The sequence below is a fragment of the Fukomys damarensis genome, unplaced genomic scaffold (genome assembly GCF_012274545.1).
Source record: "Fukomys damarensis isolate Sample0158 unplaced genomic scaffold, DMR_v1.0_HiC HiC_scaffold_35, whole genome shotgun sequence".
Taxonomy (NCBI): Eukaryota; Metazoa; Chordata; class Mammalia; order Rodentia; family Bathyergidae; genus Fukomys; species Fukomys damarensis.
In genome coordinates, this window is record NW_022900947.1 from 282331 (window position 1) to 302852 (window position 20522).

General features: G+C 50.2%; 1 protein-coding gene across 1 annotated transcript in view; it reads left to right on the forward strand.

Annotated features, from left to right (window-relative positions):
- The first annotated feature begins 266 nt into the window (after window positions 1–266).
- Window positions 267–20522, forward strand: part of Pde6b (phosphodiesterase 6B) — a 34621-nt gene continuing 14365 nt past the window's right edge. The window contains exons 1-3 of the mRNA XM_010641632.2: window positions 267–737; window positions 11820–11972; window positions 12293–12382. Of these exons, the coding sequence (XP_010639934.2) occupies window positions 267–737; window positions 11820–11972; window positions 12293–12382 (714 nt within the window). The remainder of the gene's footprint in view (window positions 738–11819; window positions 11973–12292; window positions 12383–20522) is intronic.

A 20522-nucleotide genomic window follows, 5' to 3' on the forward strand; every position in this document is an offset into this window, starting at 1 on the left:
CACTTCCTCGGGGGATTGGTCTCATCCTGATCCCCAGAGGCCACACGCCTGCCCTCAGCTGCCCAAGACCCCAGCCCCATTCTGGGCCCAGCTTTCCCAGGGGCGGTGACACCTGTGGCCTGAGGGTGGCAGGGACAGGCCCCTCTCCAGTGTGAGTCAGCTGCCTCCTGGTCTCCCTAATCATCACTAAGAAAGACTTTGCTGACGAGGGACTTTGAAGAGTCCGTGTGCACCCAAAGTAGCAGTGGCTGGAGAACAGAGGGGACATGATGAGCCTCAGGGAGGAGCAGGTACGTGACTTCCTGGATAGGAACCCTGACTTCGCCCACCAGTACTTTGAGAAAAAGCTGAGCCCTGAAAATGCGGCTGCAGCCTGCGGGGACGGGCGCCGGATAGACTGTGGCAGCCTACGGGAGCTGTGTCAGGTGGAGGAGAGCATGGTTCTGTTTGAGCTGGTACAGGACATGCAGGAGAGTGTCAACATGGAGCATGTGGTCTTCAAGATCCTGCAACGTCTCTGCACCCTCCTGCATGCAGACTGCTGCAGCCTCTTCATGTACCGCCAGCGCAATGGTGTGGCTGAGCTCGCCACGCGGCTTTTCAGTGTGCAGCCGGGCAGGGTCCTAGAAGACTGCCTAGTGCCACCCGACTCTGAGATCGTCTTCCCCCTGGACATCGGAGTAGTTGGCCATGTGGCCCAGACGAAGAAGATGGTGAACGTACAGGACGTGACAGAGGTGGGTGTGCGCCAGCCCTGGGCCCTCAGGGTCAGCTCTGAGCTTCTGGCCTGGGCCTAAAAGACTGCTCTGGGACTGCAGTTCTGGGAGTGTCCCCTCCCCACCAGCCCTGGTCACATGCACCCAGCTGCTGCCAGTCCCTCCCAGAGCTGACTGATTACACTTCTGGCAGAAGAAGCTCCAGGAAGCTCTGCAGAGGGCCCTGCTACTGCAGGTTTCAGGAAGAGGGTTCCTGCATTGGCTCCACCTTGGGACACTTCTCAAGCAGAGCCTGTTGCTTAAGCCCCAGGCTGGGCACACTCAGGCACAACCTCAGGAGGTGCCAGAGTCCTCTGCTGTGGACTGTGGGGCCTGGGGCTTTAGGAGGGTCAGCAACCTGGGGTGGGCCCTGAAGGGGTCAGAGCTGGGCCAATACCGTGGCAGCAGAAAGGGGTGCCCAGCTCCCACCAAGCAGAAGCAGCTTTGTCCCAGAGGAGACCATGCTGGTGCGGTGCCAGAATCGGGTGTGATGCTGCGGGGAGTGAGTGACCAGAGATTTAGGGGCCACGGAGGCAAGGAGAGAGCGGTGGAAACTGCCGATCTGGGGCTGATTTAACAAGGTGTGACTGGGGCGGGCATCATGACTGGGTAGGGGCTCGCCCTGCCCTCTTCCTGTCCCTGTTCTCACTGTCCTCCCTTCCCCGAGGGAGCCAGGCCACCTCAGCTCCTGTGCACCTGGAAAGTCTCCCCCGTGCCCTCATTCCTGGCCCAGGGTAGAAGGCTGGGGAGGAAGCAGTGGTGGCAATCCTCTTACACTTACCAACCAAACGCAGGCTGCTGTCCAGCGACCTGAATGTAGTAATCTCCAGGATTAGTTTGGTCTTCACTCCCTTTTAAGAAACGGGTCACCCTGAGTCACATGGAATATCAGGGAGCACGAATTACCAGGAAAACAAGAAATTTGGGGTGCGTTATTCTCCTTCCTTCCTGCTTGCTCCTTTTCTCCCATCTTCCCTTCCTCACTCCCACTTTTTCTCCCTGGCACACACTCCCTAAAGGCAGTGCCGTGTCCCTGGCTTCCCTGAGCCTGGATGTCCTCCTGCTGCCCTTGCCCACCCTGCACTTCGGGTCACTCAAACTGCCATTCTGTCCTTGGTCCCGTCCTTCGGGTCGTCCGTGTCCTGCAGCCCTTCCCATCTCTCCAAGCCCCATGCTGATGCCTACTTAAAACTGGCCTCTAGGGAACCTCATCCGTGGCCTATGGCTCAGTGCCTGCTCCCTTGACACCTATAAAACCCTGCTTGTGCTGGTCTCATTAATCTCACACTGGAGGAACAGCAAACAGGATTCCATCAGAGCCTCACCACACAAAAGCATTGCAAGGGCTGGGCTTGAGGTTCCCCATCCAGCTGGCACCTCTGTGTAGAGTGCAAGCAGCTCGGGCTTTTGTGTGGAAGGCAGTTTGAGCACATGGTCCAAGGGCCTTCGCATGAAGGACCAATGCCCCTGCTTAGGAGAGGGAGCTGCTCTCAGTACCTGCCCCACTGAGCTCCATCTTTGTTTATGTTCACAAAGGGTATCGTCTCACAAAGTAGCTGCAGCAGCTAAGCCAGACCATTCTTGAGCACAGGTGGAACCTGAACACCTTGAGCACAGGTGAACTCCAGGACAGGTGGACCCTGAAAGCAAATAGACTTCTGCACAGGTGGACCTCAGCACAGGCCAATGCTGAGTGTAAGGCAAGAACCAGCAGACTGTGGGAAACCAGCTGCTCCCTGAGCCGCCACAAACGTACATCTTTTCAGAAGGGAGAACACTCAATCCCCAAGGTTCAGGCTGGGGTTGGAATGGGGGTATCCTGGCCTGCAGGCCCCCTCTGCTCAGACGCCTGGCCAGGCTGTCCTATGTGGATGAAAGAGGATGCTGCCATGGGCCTAGGGTTGTGCCAGGACGTGGGACTGACCTCTGGAAGGTGCAGGGCCCAAGCCAATGGCCTGAGAGCCCATCTGGTCCCAGACTCCATAAATGCATTGTGGGCTCACGACTATCACTTCAGGAGACAGAGCCTCCCTGCAGGACACACTCCCACAAAGATGCAGACCAAGCATGATCTCCCTGGACCCCAGCTCAGAACTGGACAAGGTCCTGCATCTGAGATCCCATGGATCCTAGAAGGTGGGTGCTGGGTTCTCCGTCTTCCCCTGGACATGTCAGAATCCAGCCAGGGAGCATAGCTGGTGTCCCTGCTCAGTTGTATCTTGCTGTTGGTCAGATCCCATGGTGAGGTGTGTGGCAGAGATGAACCTCTAGGAATCAGTATCAAGACCCTTAGTCACATTTTGGGCAGGAAGGAAGCCGGGTGCGGGGGAATTCTCTTGCACAAAGACCTGAAGTTATCACAAAGCTCCTCATCAGGTGCTGGCTATCATGAGGCGGGCTGGGCCAACATTACTTTGTTAAGAATTATACTTCTACAGAGATTTGGCAGATAGCAAGTACAGCTCTAAAATGAAATAGTACAAATTGATGTGAATGGTCATCAGATAGCCTCAGGTTTGTTTGGTGTTCTGTTTTTGTTTTGTTGTTGTTTGAGACAAAGTCTCACTTTGTAGTGCAAGCAGGCCTTGAATTCACTGTGTAGCCCAGGCTAGTCTCACACTCAAAGCTACCCTCCTGCCTCAGCCTCCCAAGGGCCAGGATTACAGGCATGCACCACCACACCTGGTTACAACCCTCAAGTTTTATAATGATTTGTGCTCTGAATCCAGGTTTGAAGGTAACCAAATGAACAAGGCCAACAACAGTGGGCAGCTGATGAGGCCAGCTGGAGCTGTTTTACTCTGTCAGCCTCAGTTTCCCCAGAGGGTTTTATCCAGGGACAGCATGTAATACTAGCAATAGCACAGGCTTTTTCTCATTTAACCCCAGAGCATGTTTACCATTTACTAACTCATGACGGGGTAGAATTAGGAAATCATTATTAAAATGGACCACTAGTACAATTTTGGACAAGAAGTTGCAACAGGAATTTGCCAAATTATCCACTATGTGGACAAGGGTTTCTTAGGCCAGGTTCTGTCACGTTAGCCAAAGTAGCTATTGATTGTGAAACTCTATGTCATCACCCTGCTGAGTAAGAAAGGTAGGCATGGAGCAAGGGAAGGTTAGAGGAGTCTTGTCATGATACAGAATCTGGTTCTGACATCAAGCCCATGCTGACTTGCTGTTTCCATGGCCCTGGCTATGGGATAGTTTCCGAGAGGTCCTACATGGGCACATGGTTTGCGCTTCGAAATTTACCTCAAGTTGTCCAGCTCCAGCTTAGAAGGTTTTAGAAAAGAGCAGTTCCTCATCTTAGTTGGACAGCTGTAGCCAGAAATAAAGAAAACTAGAATTTAGGATCCAGTCCAATCTGCAGGTAGGTAATAAAAACTAGAAAACAATGAACTATAGGCTGATAACAGATATATTTAGTTTGTTTTTTTAGAAACACCCATAAGTTTTCTGTAGTCCCACTGATTCTTACCAAAGAAAATATTTTTGACTTGTCAAATGAATTTAGTTTCATCAGATTTGACTTATTTACATAAATACAACAAGAAATCTTATTTGCCATGCAAAAATCACAGACATAAAAACTCCTGGGGCCAGAAAGCCAAACTAAAGCAGAAACTGGATCTGGGCTGCAGAGCCTGATCTCCAGAGCTCTGTTTACTCGCTGAAGGTTAGGAATTCTGATGCCCAAGCATCCTGTGCACATTCCAACATGAAGCTTCCCGGTAGAAGGCAAGAATTTCCAGTTGTACATCATTACAGAGAGAACAGAGTCATGTACACACAAGGTATTGCTGTGAAAAATAGCAACACAGACAGTTTCTGAATTTTGGAAGAATCAAGTAGGGAGGAAAAAAGTTGGTGATTACAGAATTGTTTACAAAGTTATATTTTACAAATTGCTGTAAACTATAGCTAGCATAGGAAAGAAATTTTCTTAAATCTAGCAAACAAAAATATTTAAGAACCAACCAGGTTTCAAACAAAGATAAAATTCTATAAAACTTACCAGTTCTCTCAGCCTTACAGTATTAAATCTTGTTCTGCCTCATCTTCGTTCCCAAGGTCGGGACCCATATCGGTTTTTCATCAGACTTCTGGGAATTTCTATTTCTATTTAGTTATCAGAAACCTGTATTCAAGAGTATCTGTCAGAGGCTTTTCCATAAATCTGACTATAAAAGCTTCCAGAGAAGAATCAAAACTGGTGATAAGAAAAGACAGAATAACCGTGGTTAAAACTGTGATGAGAATTCAGCAATTAGCAAGGAAATGCCAGTTTCTATTGTACATTGCACCTTAGAATAGCAGACTGAGCACATCACACCAGGGCCTTCAGACTGTACACGTTTCTCAGGGTTCCTAGGACATTTATACTGATAACATACCAGCTAAGCCTGCCTAGTTTTTCATCTTTACAGATAAAAGACACATCCTCTGAGGTTCTCCAGGGGCCAAGCTGAAAAACCTCAAGGTCAGTTTTAGGTCAAATAGACTTGTTTTAGAACTTTGGTCCTGAGGAGGGCTGCCAAAATGTCAAAAGTTTTGTTGAAAGTGGTATTATAATGTCACAAATAAGTCATGCAGTTAGCCAAAGACCATTAAAAGGCTCAAAAAGCAAATAGATACAAAAAGCAAAACAATGCAAAACCTTATATCTTTTTGGGGGGTTGGGACAGGGTCTCACTATGTTGTTGAGAGTGACTTGGAACTCACTATGTAGCCCAGGCTGGTCTCGAACTCACAGGGATCCTCCCGCCTCAGCCTCCAGAGTGCTGGAATTATAGGAGTGTGCCACCTCGCACAGCTAAAAACCTTATTTTTTTAAGGCTCAGTTTTCCTATGTAAGGAAAAAATAATTAAGACAGTACACAAAACAATTATCTCGCAAAAATTTGTGTTTCCTGAGCCAGCTGTGAAACGGTGGAGAAAGCTCCCAAAGTGTAGCTGCCTTTCAGAGGGAGGCCGTTTGGTCAGCCCGGAGTTGCCTGATGGAAGGACACGTGCACCCGACTGGTAGGAGTGTACCCCAGGCTGTCCGCACACTGAGGGGCAGAGAACTTGAGTGGAGGGCAGGGAGTGGCTCAGCGGAGAAGCACTTGCCTAGCCCTGGGTGCGATTTCCCAGCACCAAAAAGAAAAGAATGTAAAACAGTGCCTTGCATGGGATGCTCAGAAACAAATCCACGTGGGACTTTCTGGTTGCATGAACAATTCAGATACATCAGAAAAGCCAAAGTAAAGATTCACATTATCCTAGGCCTTCGAGACAAACATTTTTAGCCTCAGCCCACAAAAGCAAGGCAGAAACACGGAGAAAAACAAAAACCTCACAGGAGTTGACCGAGAAGACAAGAGAGAGCCACCACTTCAGTTAAGAAGCTGAATGGACAGTGAGGTGGGAAAAGCTAATGGTAGACGATGGCTGACGCTTCAAAAATACAGGTTTCAGAATTAAAAGCAGAACCTGGTGCCAGTTTTTACCGATGAGAGCAACACTCCGAGAAAGCCCGGGTGTTGTTTTTGTTGTTTTAGCATAATGGGCTCCAGTCCAGTTTTACACCAGTGTACCAATGCTCAAAGTTTTAGAAAAAGCAGCCACAATTTTCATTACAACAACAGCTTGCTCAATGCAAATTTCTTTCACAAGATTTGTCCTTCACAATCTACGATCTGCTCAGACCTTGGGGACTGGCTTTAGCCTTTAGTTGTGCCACAAAATTCTCATGCAAAAATTATTTCTTCTGATAGTCTTGGCACATAGGATTTATCAACTAGAATTTTTAACATTCAGTATCTTTAATCTGCTGAACAAAACTTTAGAAAATGAGGCATTCTGAACTGTCTGCCATGTACCAACAGTCTATGCGACTTATTTTATAATTTCTAGAAACATCTGTTTCCTCATAGAGCAATTAACATTGCAGTATTTGAAGTCACTTAAAATTGACTCAGGTGTCTTATGAGTATCTATTACTTAATGTGACATAACTTCAAAATCTTCATTACATGAAAAGTTCATTTATAAACATTTTTCCCATGTACATTCCCTAATTTGTTCATTTTAAACTGCTATTCTGGCTTCACACGTGGACACCTGGTGAAAACTGAGTCAGCAGGCTAGCAAGAGAGTCATGACAGCCCTGTCAGACACAAGTGGCTGTGGTGACATCCAGGGGCACAACCTCTCTCTGCTCCTGGTTTCTCAGGTCAGAATTAACTCCTGTGATCTTAGATCTCTGGCAGAGATACCTGTGTCTGTATCACGTCCGCTTGAATGGTGTGTTAGCTTAGGACAGTCAAGTTCCATTAGCCTTATGTATCTGTTCCATTGAAGATCGCCTTGTTCTTAGAATGGATTTATAGTTCTATGACTTCGTGTTAAACCTGATGTCTGGCAGCAAAACATACACCGATGATGCTGAGGGCATCTTCATTTTTATTTTACCAACAAATTTTACACTGGCTTATTTACAAGGATTTATTTAAGTTACATGAATGAAAAGTATTCAGATTAAGTACTACATACATATTTTTAGCAAGCTTAGGTATGTTTTATTTATGAGCACTCATAAGCCAATTAAAAACTGAGCTCTTGTAAATCTGTGGAGGAAAAATCTCAGGGATTTGCAACACACTTATACATACACATGAAATAAGCACACAGACAGAGTAGAGTTCATAGTTTTCCTTTTGAAATAAAAAGCCCCTGTCTTTTATTTTGGAGTTACAGAGACTTTGATAAATTTTATCCTCTGCTGGATTTTGTCGAGTTTGTTAGGGTCTTGCCTATATATAAATAGAGGCAGTGGCCCGCCTGCCTTTTAGGTACCGGCTGGGTTGAGAGTTAAACGTAACGGAACTGACAAGCAAGAGGGAAGGGGAACGAACCCCCATTTCACAGGGCCTGGCCCAGGCAAGAGGACGGAATTCCCACAGAGGTAGAGTCAGCGGTCAACTGGTGATGTGACAGCAGAAGCCCTGAGTGGTGGGGTGATTGTCACTGAGCTTCCGCTGTGCTTGGTCCGGCCCCTTCTCCTGGAGGTCAGGTGCTGCCTCTTCCCAGCCAGGAACTGTGTGGGAACTGGATCTCTGCTTTTAAGAGCACTCGTTACTTTAGTGTCTTTACCTAAGTAGCAAACACGTCCAAATACCAAGTGTTAGCTTTTCTGTGTCTCTCATCAGATCCCCTTAGGGCTTTCAACAGTACAGTCTGCTGCTAGATGGCAGCTGTGGGAACAACCATTAGCACCAGCGTAGCTCGGATGACAGAGGCCACTGTAGGTGAGGTAGAAGACTGGGGAGTCAGCTGGCCTCAAGACAGCACTTCAGTGCCACAGCTTCTGAGTTCTAACACCTGAGCCAGGAGTTTTTGTGGTCTCCAGGTGGCCATGTGATGTCCATGTGGTCGTATACCCTTGAAGACATGCGTGGACGACCCACTATATAGCCAGCCAGGGTTCCCTGGGAGGCTGTCCTGCACACCACAGCTTGTCACTCACAACAATGCACATAAACACCCAAAGTGAGAGTCCTCACAACTGCTGATTAAGTATCAGATCAGACAGCCATAACCAAGGCACGCAGAGAGGAGCTCATCTGGGCCAGTGTGGTGGTGCACACCTGTAATTCCAGCACTCATAGGAGTGCTGAGGCAGGAGGATCCCACAAATTCCAGGCAAGCCTGGGCTGTGTAGTGAGTTCAAGACCAATCTGAACTACAGAGCAAAAGAACAAAGAAGAGCTCATCTGGCCACTTCCACAGGACACTGTTCTCATAGAAATGGGGCCTGCAAAAAGAGCAGAAGCCTTCTATGGTCCCCAAAAGGATACGAGGTCCTTGACCAGAGACACCAGGAGCCGCGGGTCCTTCTGAGACAGTGCTGTGTTCACCTAAATAACAATCAGAGACAGACCAAATTTTTGAGTTGGCACAGCAGAACACCATGGACACGTGCCTGCGGCAGTAGACTGTGGGAGTCCTAAAGGGCAAGACAAAGAGAGCCGCTCACTGCAATGCCCTGGTGCTGAGAACGTGAGCACGAGCTGGCTTGGGTGCTGGGGAGGGACCCTCCCAAGCAGGGGCTCCTCTCTGAGCTCCTCCCAAGTTCTTGCAGGCTTAGGAAACAGGGTGACGGGGTGTGGGTGACATGAGGAGCACGGCAGGCTGCATGCATCCAGAGAAGGGGTCTCGCAGGGTTTTTGAAAAGCCCTTGGGACAGTGGGACTTCCCCACCTCGCTTCTTGGCTCTCACTTTGCCTGGGTCTGATGAGAAGAACTGCTTTCATCTTGGTATCAGACACTTTGAGGAGTCAGCTGATGAATGGGTATCACCCACACCTTGCAAAAGAAAGCCTTGTCACACAGAGGGTCACACGGTGAGGAAAGCCTGGAAGGCTCAAGTGCACATTGACTCAGCAGCTGGAAAGGGCTAGGCTCCAGAGGTCTGGTGAGAAGGCTGAGGGATGCTGTCCTGTGGTCCTGGGGGAGTTTAGGGTAAAAGGCAGAGCTGATGGGGAGAGGGTGCTGCTGTGGGTGTAGAAAGGGAGCAACCAAGACCGTGGCAAGGTGGTGATTACCTTAGCCCGGTGAGTGCTATGTGAGCAGAAGAGCAGCCAAAACTGAACGGTGGAAGGGTCAGGTGACAAGGGGATAGCACGAGATGGACATATTGCTTAAGGTAGGACAGGGAGTTGTTACAGGAAGGCTCTAAAGGCAGACCAGTAGATTTAGGAGAACATAATGTCCCCTGGGGCTTCAAGGAGGCCCAGGAAGGCAGCTGCCAACCAGGACTCAGTGCAAACATTCTCAGGGAAAGAAGAGTGATCCTGCTCAAATCCAGGTGTGCAGAGAGACACAGCTGTCAGCCCAATCTACCAGGGTGGCCAAGCCAGGTTCTGGCCACCAGCCCTGAGCTGCAGGACCCTGCTCATGGAGTAAAATGGGGCTCGTGAGACACCTACAGGGACTCCAAGAGCTAGGTCACACATACAAGGTGAAGGCCCTATAGCAGGGCCCGAAGGCGAGTTTGGCCTAAGTGTGCAGCTCCTGCAATAGGAGCAGCCAGGTGGGCAACCCAGGAGCAGTCAGAGGCCATCAGTGAAAGGTCAGTACTGTGCTGACCTCGGTGGGAGAGCTGGGACCACAGCCTGCCAAGGAGACCCATGTCGTACCCAGGAAGGGGAGCCCAGGCCCCCAGGTGCACTGGAGAGAAGGCACGGCAGATGAGGGGCTGTGAGGGCATTTTGAAAACAGAGCCTGGGCATATTTAAATACTGAAGGGGAAGAACTGTGGACAAGACAAAGCAGTAGACACGATGTAGTTCCCAGGGGAGAGTGGGTCACGGGCTGTTCTGTAGTGTGGTGTGGAAAAGGTAACAGGGTGAGTGAGGTCTGAGAGCTGGAAAAATCACCAGGGCAAAACTGGTGAGAGAAGGAAGACTAAACCTTCCTAGAACATGGTCTGTGCCTGATGTATGTTCTCTTGAGGGTGAGGCTGTAAGGACCCGTGCCCCTCCCCTTAGGGTCAGGCTGCGAGGACCTGAGTGTCTTCCGAAAGTTAGGTTGTACAGACGTGAGCATGTCATCTTAAGGTCTCATTCTGCACTTTCAGGAACAAACATTATGTTACATTTGGAAGTTCTGTGTGAAGACCACTGCCCTTTGTGGTTTGCTGGAGCTGATGGGTTTGTTGAGGGACTTGTGAAAATTGGCTCCAGGTGGGAGAGAAGGGGCACTGGGAGGAAAAAGGAATGTGAGGGTAACTACCAGCCTCAGGTGCTCGTGACTGTTCCCATCAAACACAGGTACAATGGCAGTGTGACCTACAGTACGAAACCCACCATGCCACCCTGGGACTCCCGCTGACACCCTGGGCATCTGCTGTCTCAGCTCCACCTCCCGGGAGCCCTGGGCAACAGCGTAGCCAGCAGCCTCATGTCCTCCTGCAACAGAGTTGGTGCAGATCCAGACGATGCCCCTCTGCCAGTATTTGCCGCCCGTCTTTCCCTTCACATGCTTCACCTTTGGTGCCATGTAGCTGCAGGGTGGATCAGGAGGGCAAGGCTAGTGGCAGCCACAAAGACCCCTCTGGAGAAAGTTGGAAACCCTCCTGGCCCCAGTAGCTTCCTCTGACACCCATTGGCCAAAACTATGGAAAGTCATGAGGGCAGCCGGAGCCACAGCGCCCAGCCACCTAAAGGAAGGCATCCTTTTAGTAATCAACAGTGTGGCAGACAATGCCAGTGGGCCAGCAGGGGCACGGGGCTGCTCCCAGCTTGCTGGGAACTTTAGGCCCCAGCAAGGCTGATGCCACACCCATCTACCTCAGTGCATGTGCCAGGGTGCTGACACATCTCACTCTTTGATGGCCATTCGGGGGCCTTGCCAGGTCCTCACTTGGGGTGACTGAGCTGAGGTGGAGCCTACCACCTGCTCCCTGTGGAGGCAAAGCTCAGCCCAGGGACAGGAGGCAGCCTACATCTTGGAGGGTGGGAGTAGGGGCCCCTCCCTGGGGCCAGCGGTAGACAAAGCTCTCCCCGTGGGCCAAGAGGATGGCATGCTGAGCCACAGCTGGTGGTAGAGGGGCTGGTGGATTCCAAATGGGCATCCTCCATCCGGGCTCACAACTGCGCCCATCCTGGTGAGCATCCCGCAGGCGAGCCACTGATCAGAATGGGGCTCATCACTCACTGCCAAGCAGTCATCTTTCGGGGAAGAACATATAGGGCCCTGCCCTGGAGGGGCTGAAGGCAGGAAACAGTCATTGAACAAGGACGGGCTGGCGGGGCAACCGGGCCGACTCGGGCATCAGGAGCTGGCAGCGTGGGAAGGTCCACGTGGGGCAGGCTGAGGAGCTGCGGAGACCTCTACAGGTCAGGAGTCAGGGCTCATCGCGCAGAGGTGGGGTGAGCAGGTAAAGGAGCGCCCACTACCCCCAGCAGGGCCATGCGGCCTCTCAGCAATGGTCTGGGCGGCAGCTTCCTGGGTCTCAGCCTCTACCCCGGAGCCGTACTGTCCGCAGCAGCAGCATCTCTCCTCTTCCTACAGTGTCCCCACTTCAGCTCATTCACAGATGAGCTCACTGACTACGTGACAAGGAGCATCCTGGCCATGCCCATCATGAATGGCAAAGACGTCACGGCTGTGATCATGGCAGTGAATAAGCTCAACGGCCCATGCTTCACAAGTGAAGACGAAGATGTGAGTACTCAGACGTGCTGCTGTCTGTGTCTTTCACACACACTGGCCCTGCACGCTTTTGAGCGCACCTGGCCACACAGCTGAGTTCACCAGCACGCACTGTCTCCGTGTCCCTCTGTGCACCCGTGTGTGTGAGCCATGTGCCAAGCCTGGGCACCTGAGCTTGTGTGTGCAAGCCCACAGCTGCGGATGCTGAGCACAGCTTCTCAGCGTGTCTGTGCCTGTGTCGTGTGTGGCCAGTGGCCTGAGCCATGTCCCCTCCCCAAGCACACACCGAAATCTGGAGTTTATAACTCCTGCTGTTTTAACTCCTGTTTCAGGTCTTCACAAAGTACCTGAATTTTGCCACATTAAACTTGAAGATCCATCACCTAAGCTACCTCCACAACTGTGAGACACGCCGAGGCCAGGTACCTCATACCCACCAGTCCTCTGTCCCCAGCCACCCGGCCTCCCAAACTGACCTGTCCCTGTGAATGGCTGAGCCAGGCAAAACTGCCAGGGAGGGCCAGGTACCCCTCCCCATGTCTGCCAGGCAGACAGGCCTCGACGGTGCTGCGTCCACATGGCAGACAGGGCTGCTCCGGAAGGAGGGGAGCCATCCTCTGAGCTGGTGCTGGGCTTCTGGCAGCAGCAGGAAGGCTTCTGCCCGGGCTGAACACTCCTCCCACCTTGGCACAGTGGGTGAGGCACCCGCAGAAATGCAGATGGCCCTGCCGACGACAGACCTGCCCCACACCACCCGTGAAGGAGCTGGTGTGGACCAAAATGAGCTAATGGCATAGAGGGCCTGTGCTTGGTGACTGAGATCCTAGTGGATCTCGCCCCAGCTAAGACACTGAACCTGCTTTCTCCATGTGTAAGAGAGGCTTGAGGGTCTGAAGGGGCAGCATGCCATGGAGCACAGGAAACACAGGGCCAGCATGCAGCGGGGCACTGGAAAACAGGTCAGCTATTGAGGGTGCAGGCTTCAAGGCAAAAGGTCCTCCCTGAGTCCTGGCCTGTCCAAAGCCTGAATATATACTGAGCAGGCAGTGGGAGGGCCTGGACCTGGGAAAGCCACATCCAAGGTAGCTTTGGGGACAGGGCAGGTGATGGGCCTTCAGACCTTCCCTACCTCTCAGTCTGCCTATGAATGGGCCAGCTCTTAGTCACCTGCTGCAAGCCTGTTAGGAATGTGGAGGCGACCACCTTTACCCACTATCCCAAAGGCAGGGTTCCAGGCCTCTTCATGATACCAAGGTCATAGTTAGGGGCTGCCTTGGCCTCCCTGAGGCCCTCAGTGTGCACGTGGGCACCTGGAATGGAGCCTTTCAGGAGAGGCACCTCGGCCCACACCCCACAGCTTGCCCTACTGCTACCCCAGCAGATTCTGTGGCCATGTGGGACAGGAGCAAGGAAGGGCTATGTCTGGCATCCTGGTGCTCGTATACTCATGGGGTACTTCTTCCCCACGGAGGGGTGATGCCTGGGAGGCAAGGAAGGCTGTGGGCAGGAGGGACTCAGCCAACCAGAGAGGGATGCGGGCAAGGGCAGGGCAGCCATGGCTGAGGGCGGGTGGAGGCACTCCAAGGAAGGTGGCCGAGTCAGGGAGCTGATGGGGACACAAGGAGGAGGGTCTGGGAGCAGCGGACTGGAGGTGGAAGCGGGAGGCGGACACTTACCAGCCTCAGCAAATCCTTCCCAACCAGGAGCATCAGGAGGCTCCAAGTACAGCTGTTCTTAGAGACCTCCTCACATCCACAATCGTGCATCCCACAATGCACACGACACAGCACAGGTACACACCTCACAGTGCACACGACGCGGCACAGGTACACACCTCACACGGCACACGACGCAGCACAGGTACACACCTCACACGGCACACGACACAGCACAGGTACACACCTCACACGGCACACGACGCAGCACAGGTACACACCTCACAGTATCACGCCGCCCGCCCCACCACAGGCATGCACCTCACAGTGCACATGACACAGCACAGGTACACACCTCACAGTGCACACGACGCGGCACAGGTACACACCTCACACGGCACACGACGCGGCACAGGTACACACCTCACACGGCACACGACACAGCACAGGTACACACCTCACACGGCACACGACGCAGCACAGGTACACACCTCACAGTGCACACGACACAGCACAGGTACACACCTCACTGTGCACACAACACAGCACAGGTACACACCTCACACTGCACACATAATAATATAGCATACCTCCATCCTAGGGAAAGACCATACACAACTTACATACCACCTCACAGTCACATGTATATATTAAGTGTACACACACACACACCACAAATTACGTATTTTACCACCCACCATCCAAAAACAGTACACAGAAGAAACCTGGTCAGTCGCCACCCTGATGCACAGACACAGAGTGGCCCGATCTGACATACATACTCACCCTGCACAACACCCTGCCGCACACCTGTCTAGCATACAGCTCACACACAGCACACCCACATCTGTGAAGACACCACACAGCCAGCCTTTGCACACCTTGCAAAGCAGTGGTCCTGCTCCTGCCTCTCTGGTGCCCTCCATCACCCACAGGCTCCTGTGTGGTTTGGAATGCAGTGTTGCGATTGTCAGCCAGTTCTTTCATGGAAAATGCCTCTGGAGCAAAACATCCTTTAGCCTCAGTCTCACAGCTGGCATTCATCTCCAACCTCACATAAATCAGCACCTTCGCTGCCCCTAAAGAGAGCAGCTTGCACATGTTCTAAGATCTCTTGACAGATCTGCAGTCTTTCTTGGATCTCTCCAGCTACCAAAAAAATGTTTTTACATAGTAAGTTTCACTTTTTGAAGTGTAACACTCTACAGGTCTTGAAAAATGCAGAATGACACATACCTAACATTGCAGTATCGTAAAGGGTAACTTCTGCCGTTAAAGTTCCCTGTGCTTCCATACTCATCCCTCCCTCCACCTCCACCGAACCCCCGGCGACCACTGCTCTCTTCACGGTCTGTCCTTCCAGTGTCGGGTGCTTGGAAGCACATGGTGAGCAGCCTTTTTACATTGGCCTCTTCTGCTTAGCAATGCGCTCTTAGGTTCCTCTATGTATTTTTGTGGTTTGGCCACTCGGTTGTTTTGTTTTGTTGTTGTTGTTGTTGTTTTGTTTGGGGGGTTTTTTTGGTACCAGGGATTGAACTTGGGATCTTGCGCTTGTGAGGCAGGTGGCGGCGCCACTGAGCTCATCCCCGGCCTAGTGCTTTACTTTTATTGCTGAATGATACTGCTTTGTCTGGATGTACCAACTCTACCCATTCACTTCCTGAAGGACAGCACGGTTGCGTCCATTTCGGCGTAGTGAGTGGTAAAGCTGCTGTGAACCCCACTGCATGAGTCCATGAGTCTCCTCCAGCCCACTGCACGACTGCCTAGCCCACTGCTTAACTTAGTGAGACACTGCCCAGTGCCCCGCACCATCACCCTTCCCGCCAGAGATGAGTTTGGTTCCTGTCGTTCTGCAGTCGTCACAGGCGTCTAGAGTTAGTCGACCTGCCAGAGTGAATTTTGTGCTCCGTGCTGTTGTGATTACAGTTCTCTAAAGACAGGCGGCGTGGAGCACTTTCTTATACACCTTTTTGCCACCTACATATCTTATTCTTCAAGTGTTTCTTCAGATCTTTTGCCCTATCTTTGTTTTGTTTTGTTTTGTTTTGACAGGGTCTCACTATGTAGTTGAGACTGACCTGGAACTCCCTATGTAGCCCAGGCTGGTCTCAAACTCAGCGATCCTCCTACCTCAGCCTCCCAAGTGCTGGGATTACAGGTTTGTGCCACCATACCCGGCCTTTTGCCCTATCTTTAAATTGCATTTTTTTTCTTTATTGTTTATTCGTAAGGTTTATAAAAAATATTTTTATACAAGTCCCTTATCAGATATGTTTTGAAAACGTTTTCTCCTAGGATGTGCCTTATCTGTTAGTGTATCTTGCAAAGCAGTTTTAAATTTTAATAAAATCCAACTCATCGTACTTTTCTTCATGGATTAGATTTCACTTTGTACCTCAAAACTTATTATAAATCCCTAGATTCTCTCCCATGTCATCTTCCTGAAGTCTTTTGCTTTGATATATTCTACGCTCCGTCTGTGAGTCATCCTGTGACTTCGCCCTTCCCCACTGCTCAGCGGCTTTGTCTGGGTCTCTTTCTGGCTCCATAGGTCTATCTCTCGGTCGCCAGTACCACATTGCCTTGACCACTGCAGCTTTGTAGTAAGTCCTAAAGCGGAGTATTGTCATTCTCTGACTTTGTTCTTTTTCTTCAGCATTGGGTTTCCCTTTCCTCTCCACCTAGCTTTAGAAACAGTTCATCAACATCCATAAAATAGCTTTCTTGTATAATTTGGATTGGACTAAGTCTGTAGACCACAAACACAGAATACCTATTAATTAAGATCTTTTTTTTCTTTCATTAGAGTTTTGAAGTTTCTACATATAGATCCTACATGCATTTCATTAGATTTATACCTATGTACTTTCATTTGGGGGTGGTAGGGTAAGTGGTATGGTGTGCTTACATCCATGTTCCAGGTGTTTACCATTGTTACGAACAAAGCAATTGACAAGTAGTTAAACTTGTTTCCTGTGATCTTGTTACAACCTCTTATTAGTTCCAGGTTTTCTTAGTGATTCCTTGGTATTTTCATGTTGTAGACAATTGTGTCATCTGCAAAAACAGCTCATTTCTTCCTCCTTGATCAATATACTTTGTATTTTCTTTTCTTGTTTGTTATACCAGCTAGTATTTGAAGTATAACGTTGAATGGGGCGGGCGGGGATTTAGCTCAGTGGTTCTGTCACGTGCCTCACAAGAGCAAGGACCCGAGTTTGATCCCTGGTACCCGAAAAAAAAAGGGACTGCCAAAAAAAAAAGTCACTGCCAAAATGTTGAATAGGAGTAGTGAGAGAGGACATCTCCCCCCACTCCATTTCATTTTCTTTCTAGTACTGGGAATTGAATCCACTGCCTTCTCATTGAGCTACACCACCAGCACTTTTTAAATATTTTTACTTAGAGAAAGGATTTTGCTTAGTTGCCAGGTTTCCCAGACAGGGCTCAAACTTGTGATCCTCTTGCCTCAGCTTCCCAGAGTGCTGGGATTACAGGCACGCACCACATGCTCAGTTCACTGTTAACTATGATGTCAGAATAGGGCTTTTGTAGAACTTTTTGTCTAGGAAGTTCCATTTCTAGTTGCTAGGGGTTTTTATTCTGAATGAGTGCTCTATTTTGTCAAGTAATTTTTCACATTAGTTGATAAGGTCATGTGTTTTTTTTAGCCTCTTGACATGGTGGATTACATTATCTGCTTTTTAAATGCTGAATCCAGCTTGCATGCCTGTAATAAATACCAATTGGCCATGGGGTATACTTGTTTTCATGTATTTACCAGTGTTTCGTGAAGCCTCACCATGATGCCAGTTGCAAACATCCAGGTTACTTCACCTGAGCAGCTATAAAGCAGATGTATTTCTCCATTTCCTGTTGCTATAACTAAATGCCTAAAGCTGGTGCTTTATAGAGAAGAGAGGTTGTAGACGTTCAATGATATGATGTGATGAGGGCCTGTGACAGTATGTCACAATGGTGGCAGCACACACAAGAGTGGTCACGGGGTGAGGCAGGGAGGAGCTGGGGAACTCACTCACTCTGCAGGACCAGCATTAATCCCTCCCAGAACAACATCCTGATGACCTGATTACTTTATACCGCCTCTTAATACCACCTGCTGGGGACTGAGCTTCCAGTACACAAAGCTTTAGGGGACACACTTAAGCCAACCCAAAACCAGTACTGGGATACCAGCAGGCCTTCCTTGTGTCCATCTCGTTTGCTAGAGTGACTCACAGAACTTGGAAACACTTGTGTTCCCCAATTTAATATAAAGGTCATCACAAAAGATAAGGCTAAAGACACACACTGGCAAGGCATGGGACATGACAGAGCCTCCCGTCTTCCTGTGGACACACAGCTCTCAGAAGCTGCCCAAACCCTGTCTCATGGGCTTTACGGGGGCTTCACTGTGTGGCCAAGACAAATTGCATCCCTGGCCACATGACTTCCCTGGTGAGGACCTGGGCTGTATACAATGCTTGCTGCAGCCTTAGTACCTTCATGGCCCCGTGTGCTTGGTCATTCCTGTTTGTCTTGTTCTTCTGGGGCTGCAGTAACAAAGTTTCCCAGACCATGGCCTCAGCAACAGGCCTGTATTGTTCACCATGTGGAGGTTGGAAGTCCAGGGTCAAGGTGTCACCACAAGGATCTGGAGAAACACCTTCACTTCCTCGCACAGCACAGAGCAGCAAGACCTGTCTTCCCTCCTGTGAGCACACTAGCCCCATCTCAGGGCCTCGTGGCCTGATGTGACCCTAACCCTCCCATAGTCCATACCCCACGGGGATGACCTCACAGCTCCTCTTGGAAAGAGGCTTTGGAAACCAGCAGGCCAGGCTGGCCCACGGCTTGCAGTTCAGCCTGAGCTCTCGCTTTGCCTTGCTTCTCCCTGAGCTGCAGAAGAGCCAGTCAGCAAGAGTTAAAGCTGTTTTCCAGGCACTCACTGCACCCCTGTCCCCCAAACCGGGCAGTGCAGGGTGTGGCCTCATCTCCTGCCCTGCCCAGCTAGGCCCCCTGAACAGCATCTCGGCTGCTGGAATATCTCTCTGATCTATCTGGGAGCTGCCTGGTCCACTCCAGGGAGGCAGCTGAGGGCCCCCTGGGGCAGGTCTGTGGCCTCCCGCATTCCTGCCCATGCACCCAGGACTGAGGACAGCTCATCCTAAAGCTCCCGAGATGGAAGTGGGAAGAAACTGCAGCCTTAGCTGCAGAGTTCACTTCTGCTTGGTAGGAAGTGGAAGCTCAGAGGTCAGGAGGCAGCATAAGGGACTGGAGGTACTAAAGGGGCCTATTCAGAGCCCCACCACGATGTCATCAATAGAGGTGGGAAGAAAAGGCCTGGTGTCCACTGGTGTCCTTCCCCAGCAAGTATCATCTTAGACCGGGGAAGGGATGAGAAAGTGTGAGTTGAGGGCTATTTTGTTTTTTGTTTTTGTGTTTGTTTTGATACCAGGGATCACACTCAGGTCCTTGCTCTTGAAACGGAGGCAGCAGAACCACTGAGCTAAATCCCCAGCCCTGAATTGAGGTTTTGATCACCTTTCCCCTATACATAATGCCTTAAGTTACAGTTATAGGGAATTTGATTCATGAAGATTGAACAGTCCACAGTCAGCAGTTCACCATAAAATAAGAGTACTGGCAATAACGGATACGTTCTAGCTTTAAAGGACCTCAGGGTGCAGGTCTTTGGACACATCCAGTATTAGGAGACATCAGGGTCCAGGTCTGTGAGGAACCCACTTTGAAACAGTTCTCCTATCGGGGCCTCCCTACAGACAGCCTGTCCTCAAAGTTGGACTCCTCAAGCTGGGTTTTCAAAGTTTGTTGGTGGCTGTCCTCATGCTGTCCCTAAGGCCTAAGACCACCACTGCTCTGCACCCTAGAGTCAATTCCTTGGGACTCACACCAACCATACCTGTGGTGATGATTCTCTGATGGACACCAGAGCCTAGTCATGGACTCTGGAGGCCTGAACATCTGCCGTGGACCCAGGGGTTACTGGGATAGGAGTAGAGGCCAGGTCCTTCCCTCTGGGCAGGTTCCAGCCTCTTTGACCTGTGCCTAGCTGCCTCTCAAAACATCCTGAAGCCTTTCCCCATAAGTGATGTCCTACTCCATAAGTCAGCTTCCCCTCCCAGGGTCTGGATATCTCTGTGTCATCCATTCCCAGACCAGCCTAACCCTAGGTCACTCAGCCCACTGCCCAGGTTTGGTTGATACAGGGTGGGTATGCTGCGGACATGGACACAGGCTCAGGATCCACAGGGTCCACAGGATCACTGCTCCCTTGAAGGCCTGAAGACATGGAGAGCATGATCCACACCTGGACAGAGGGCACTTACCCCTCGGCCCCACACATGTTGTCCCACCATGTACTGGCACCAATTTAATGTTTCCAGTATTTGTCCAGATTTAGTCTACTTGGGTGGGGGGTACGGGGGATTGAACTCAGAACCTTGTGCTTGCCAAGAAGGCGCAGTGCCACTGAGCTAAATCCCCAGCCCACTAGTCTACTTTTAATAGGCAATAATTCTACACACCTTGGTGCAGACCAGTAATCTCATACTCTAGGAGACTGAAGCAGGAAGATATTAATTCTGAGCCCAGCCCAGGCAACTTACTTAGTGGCTTAAGGGGACCATGTCCCAAAATATTTAAAAAGGGCTGATGATGGAGCTCGTTGTGAAGGTGCTGGGTTCAATCTTCAGCACCATACATATACACAAAAAACTGTACATATCTATAGGGTACAGTGTAGTGTTTCAATACATGTATAATTATAGAATAATAAAATCAGACTAATTAGTAGACCCAACATCTAAAATATTTATCCATTCCTTTTTGGTAAGAACACCTGAAGTCTTTTTTTTTTTTTTTTTTTTTTTTTTTTTTTTTT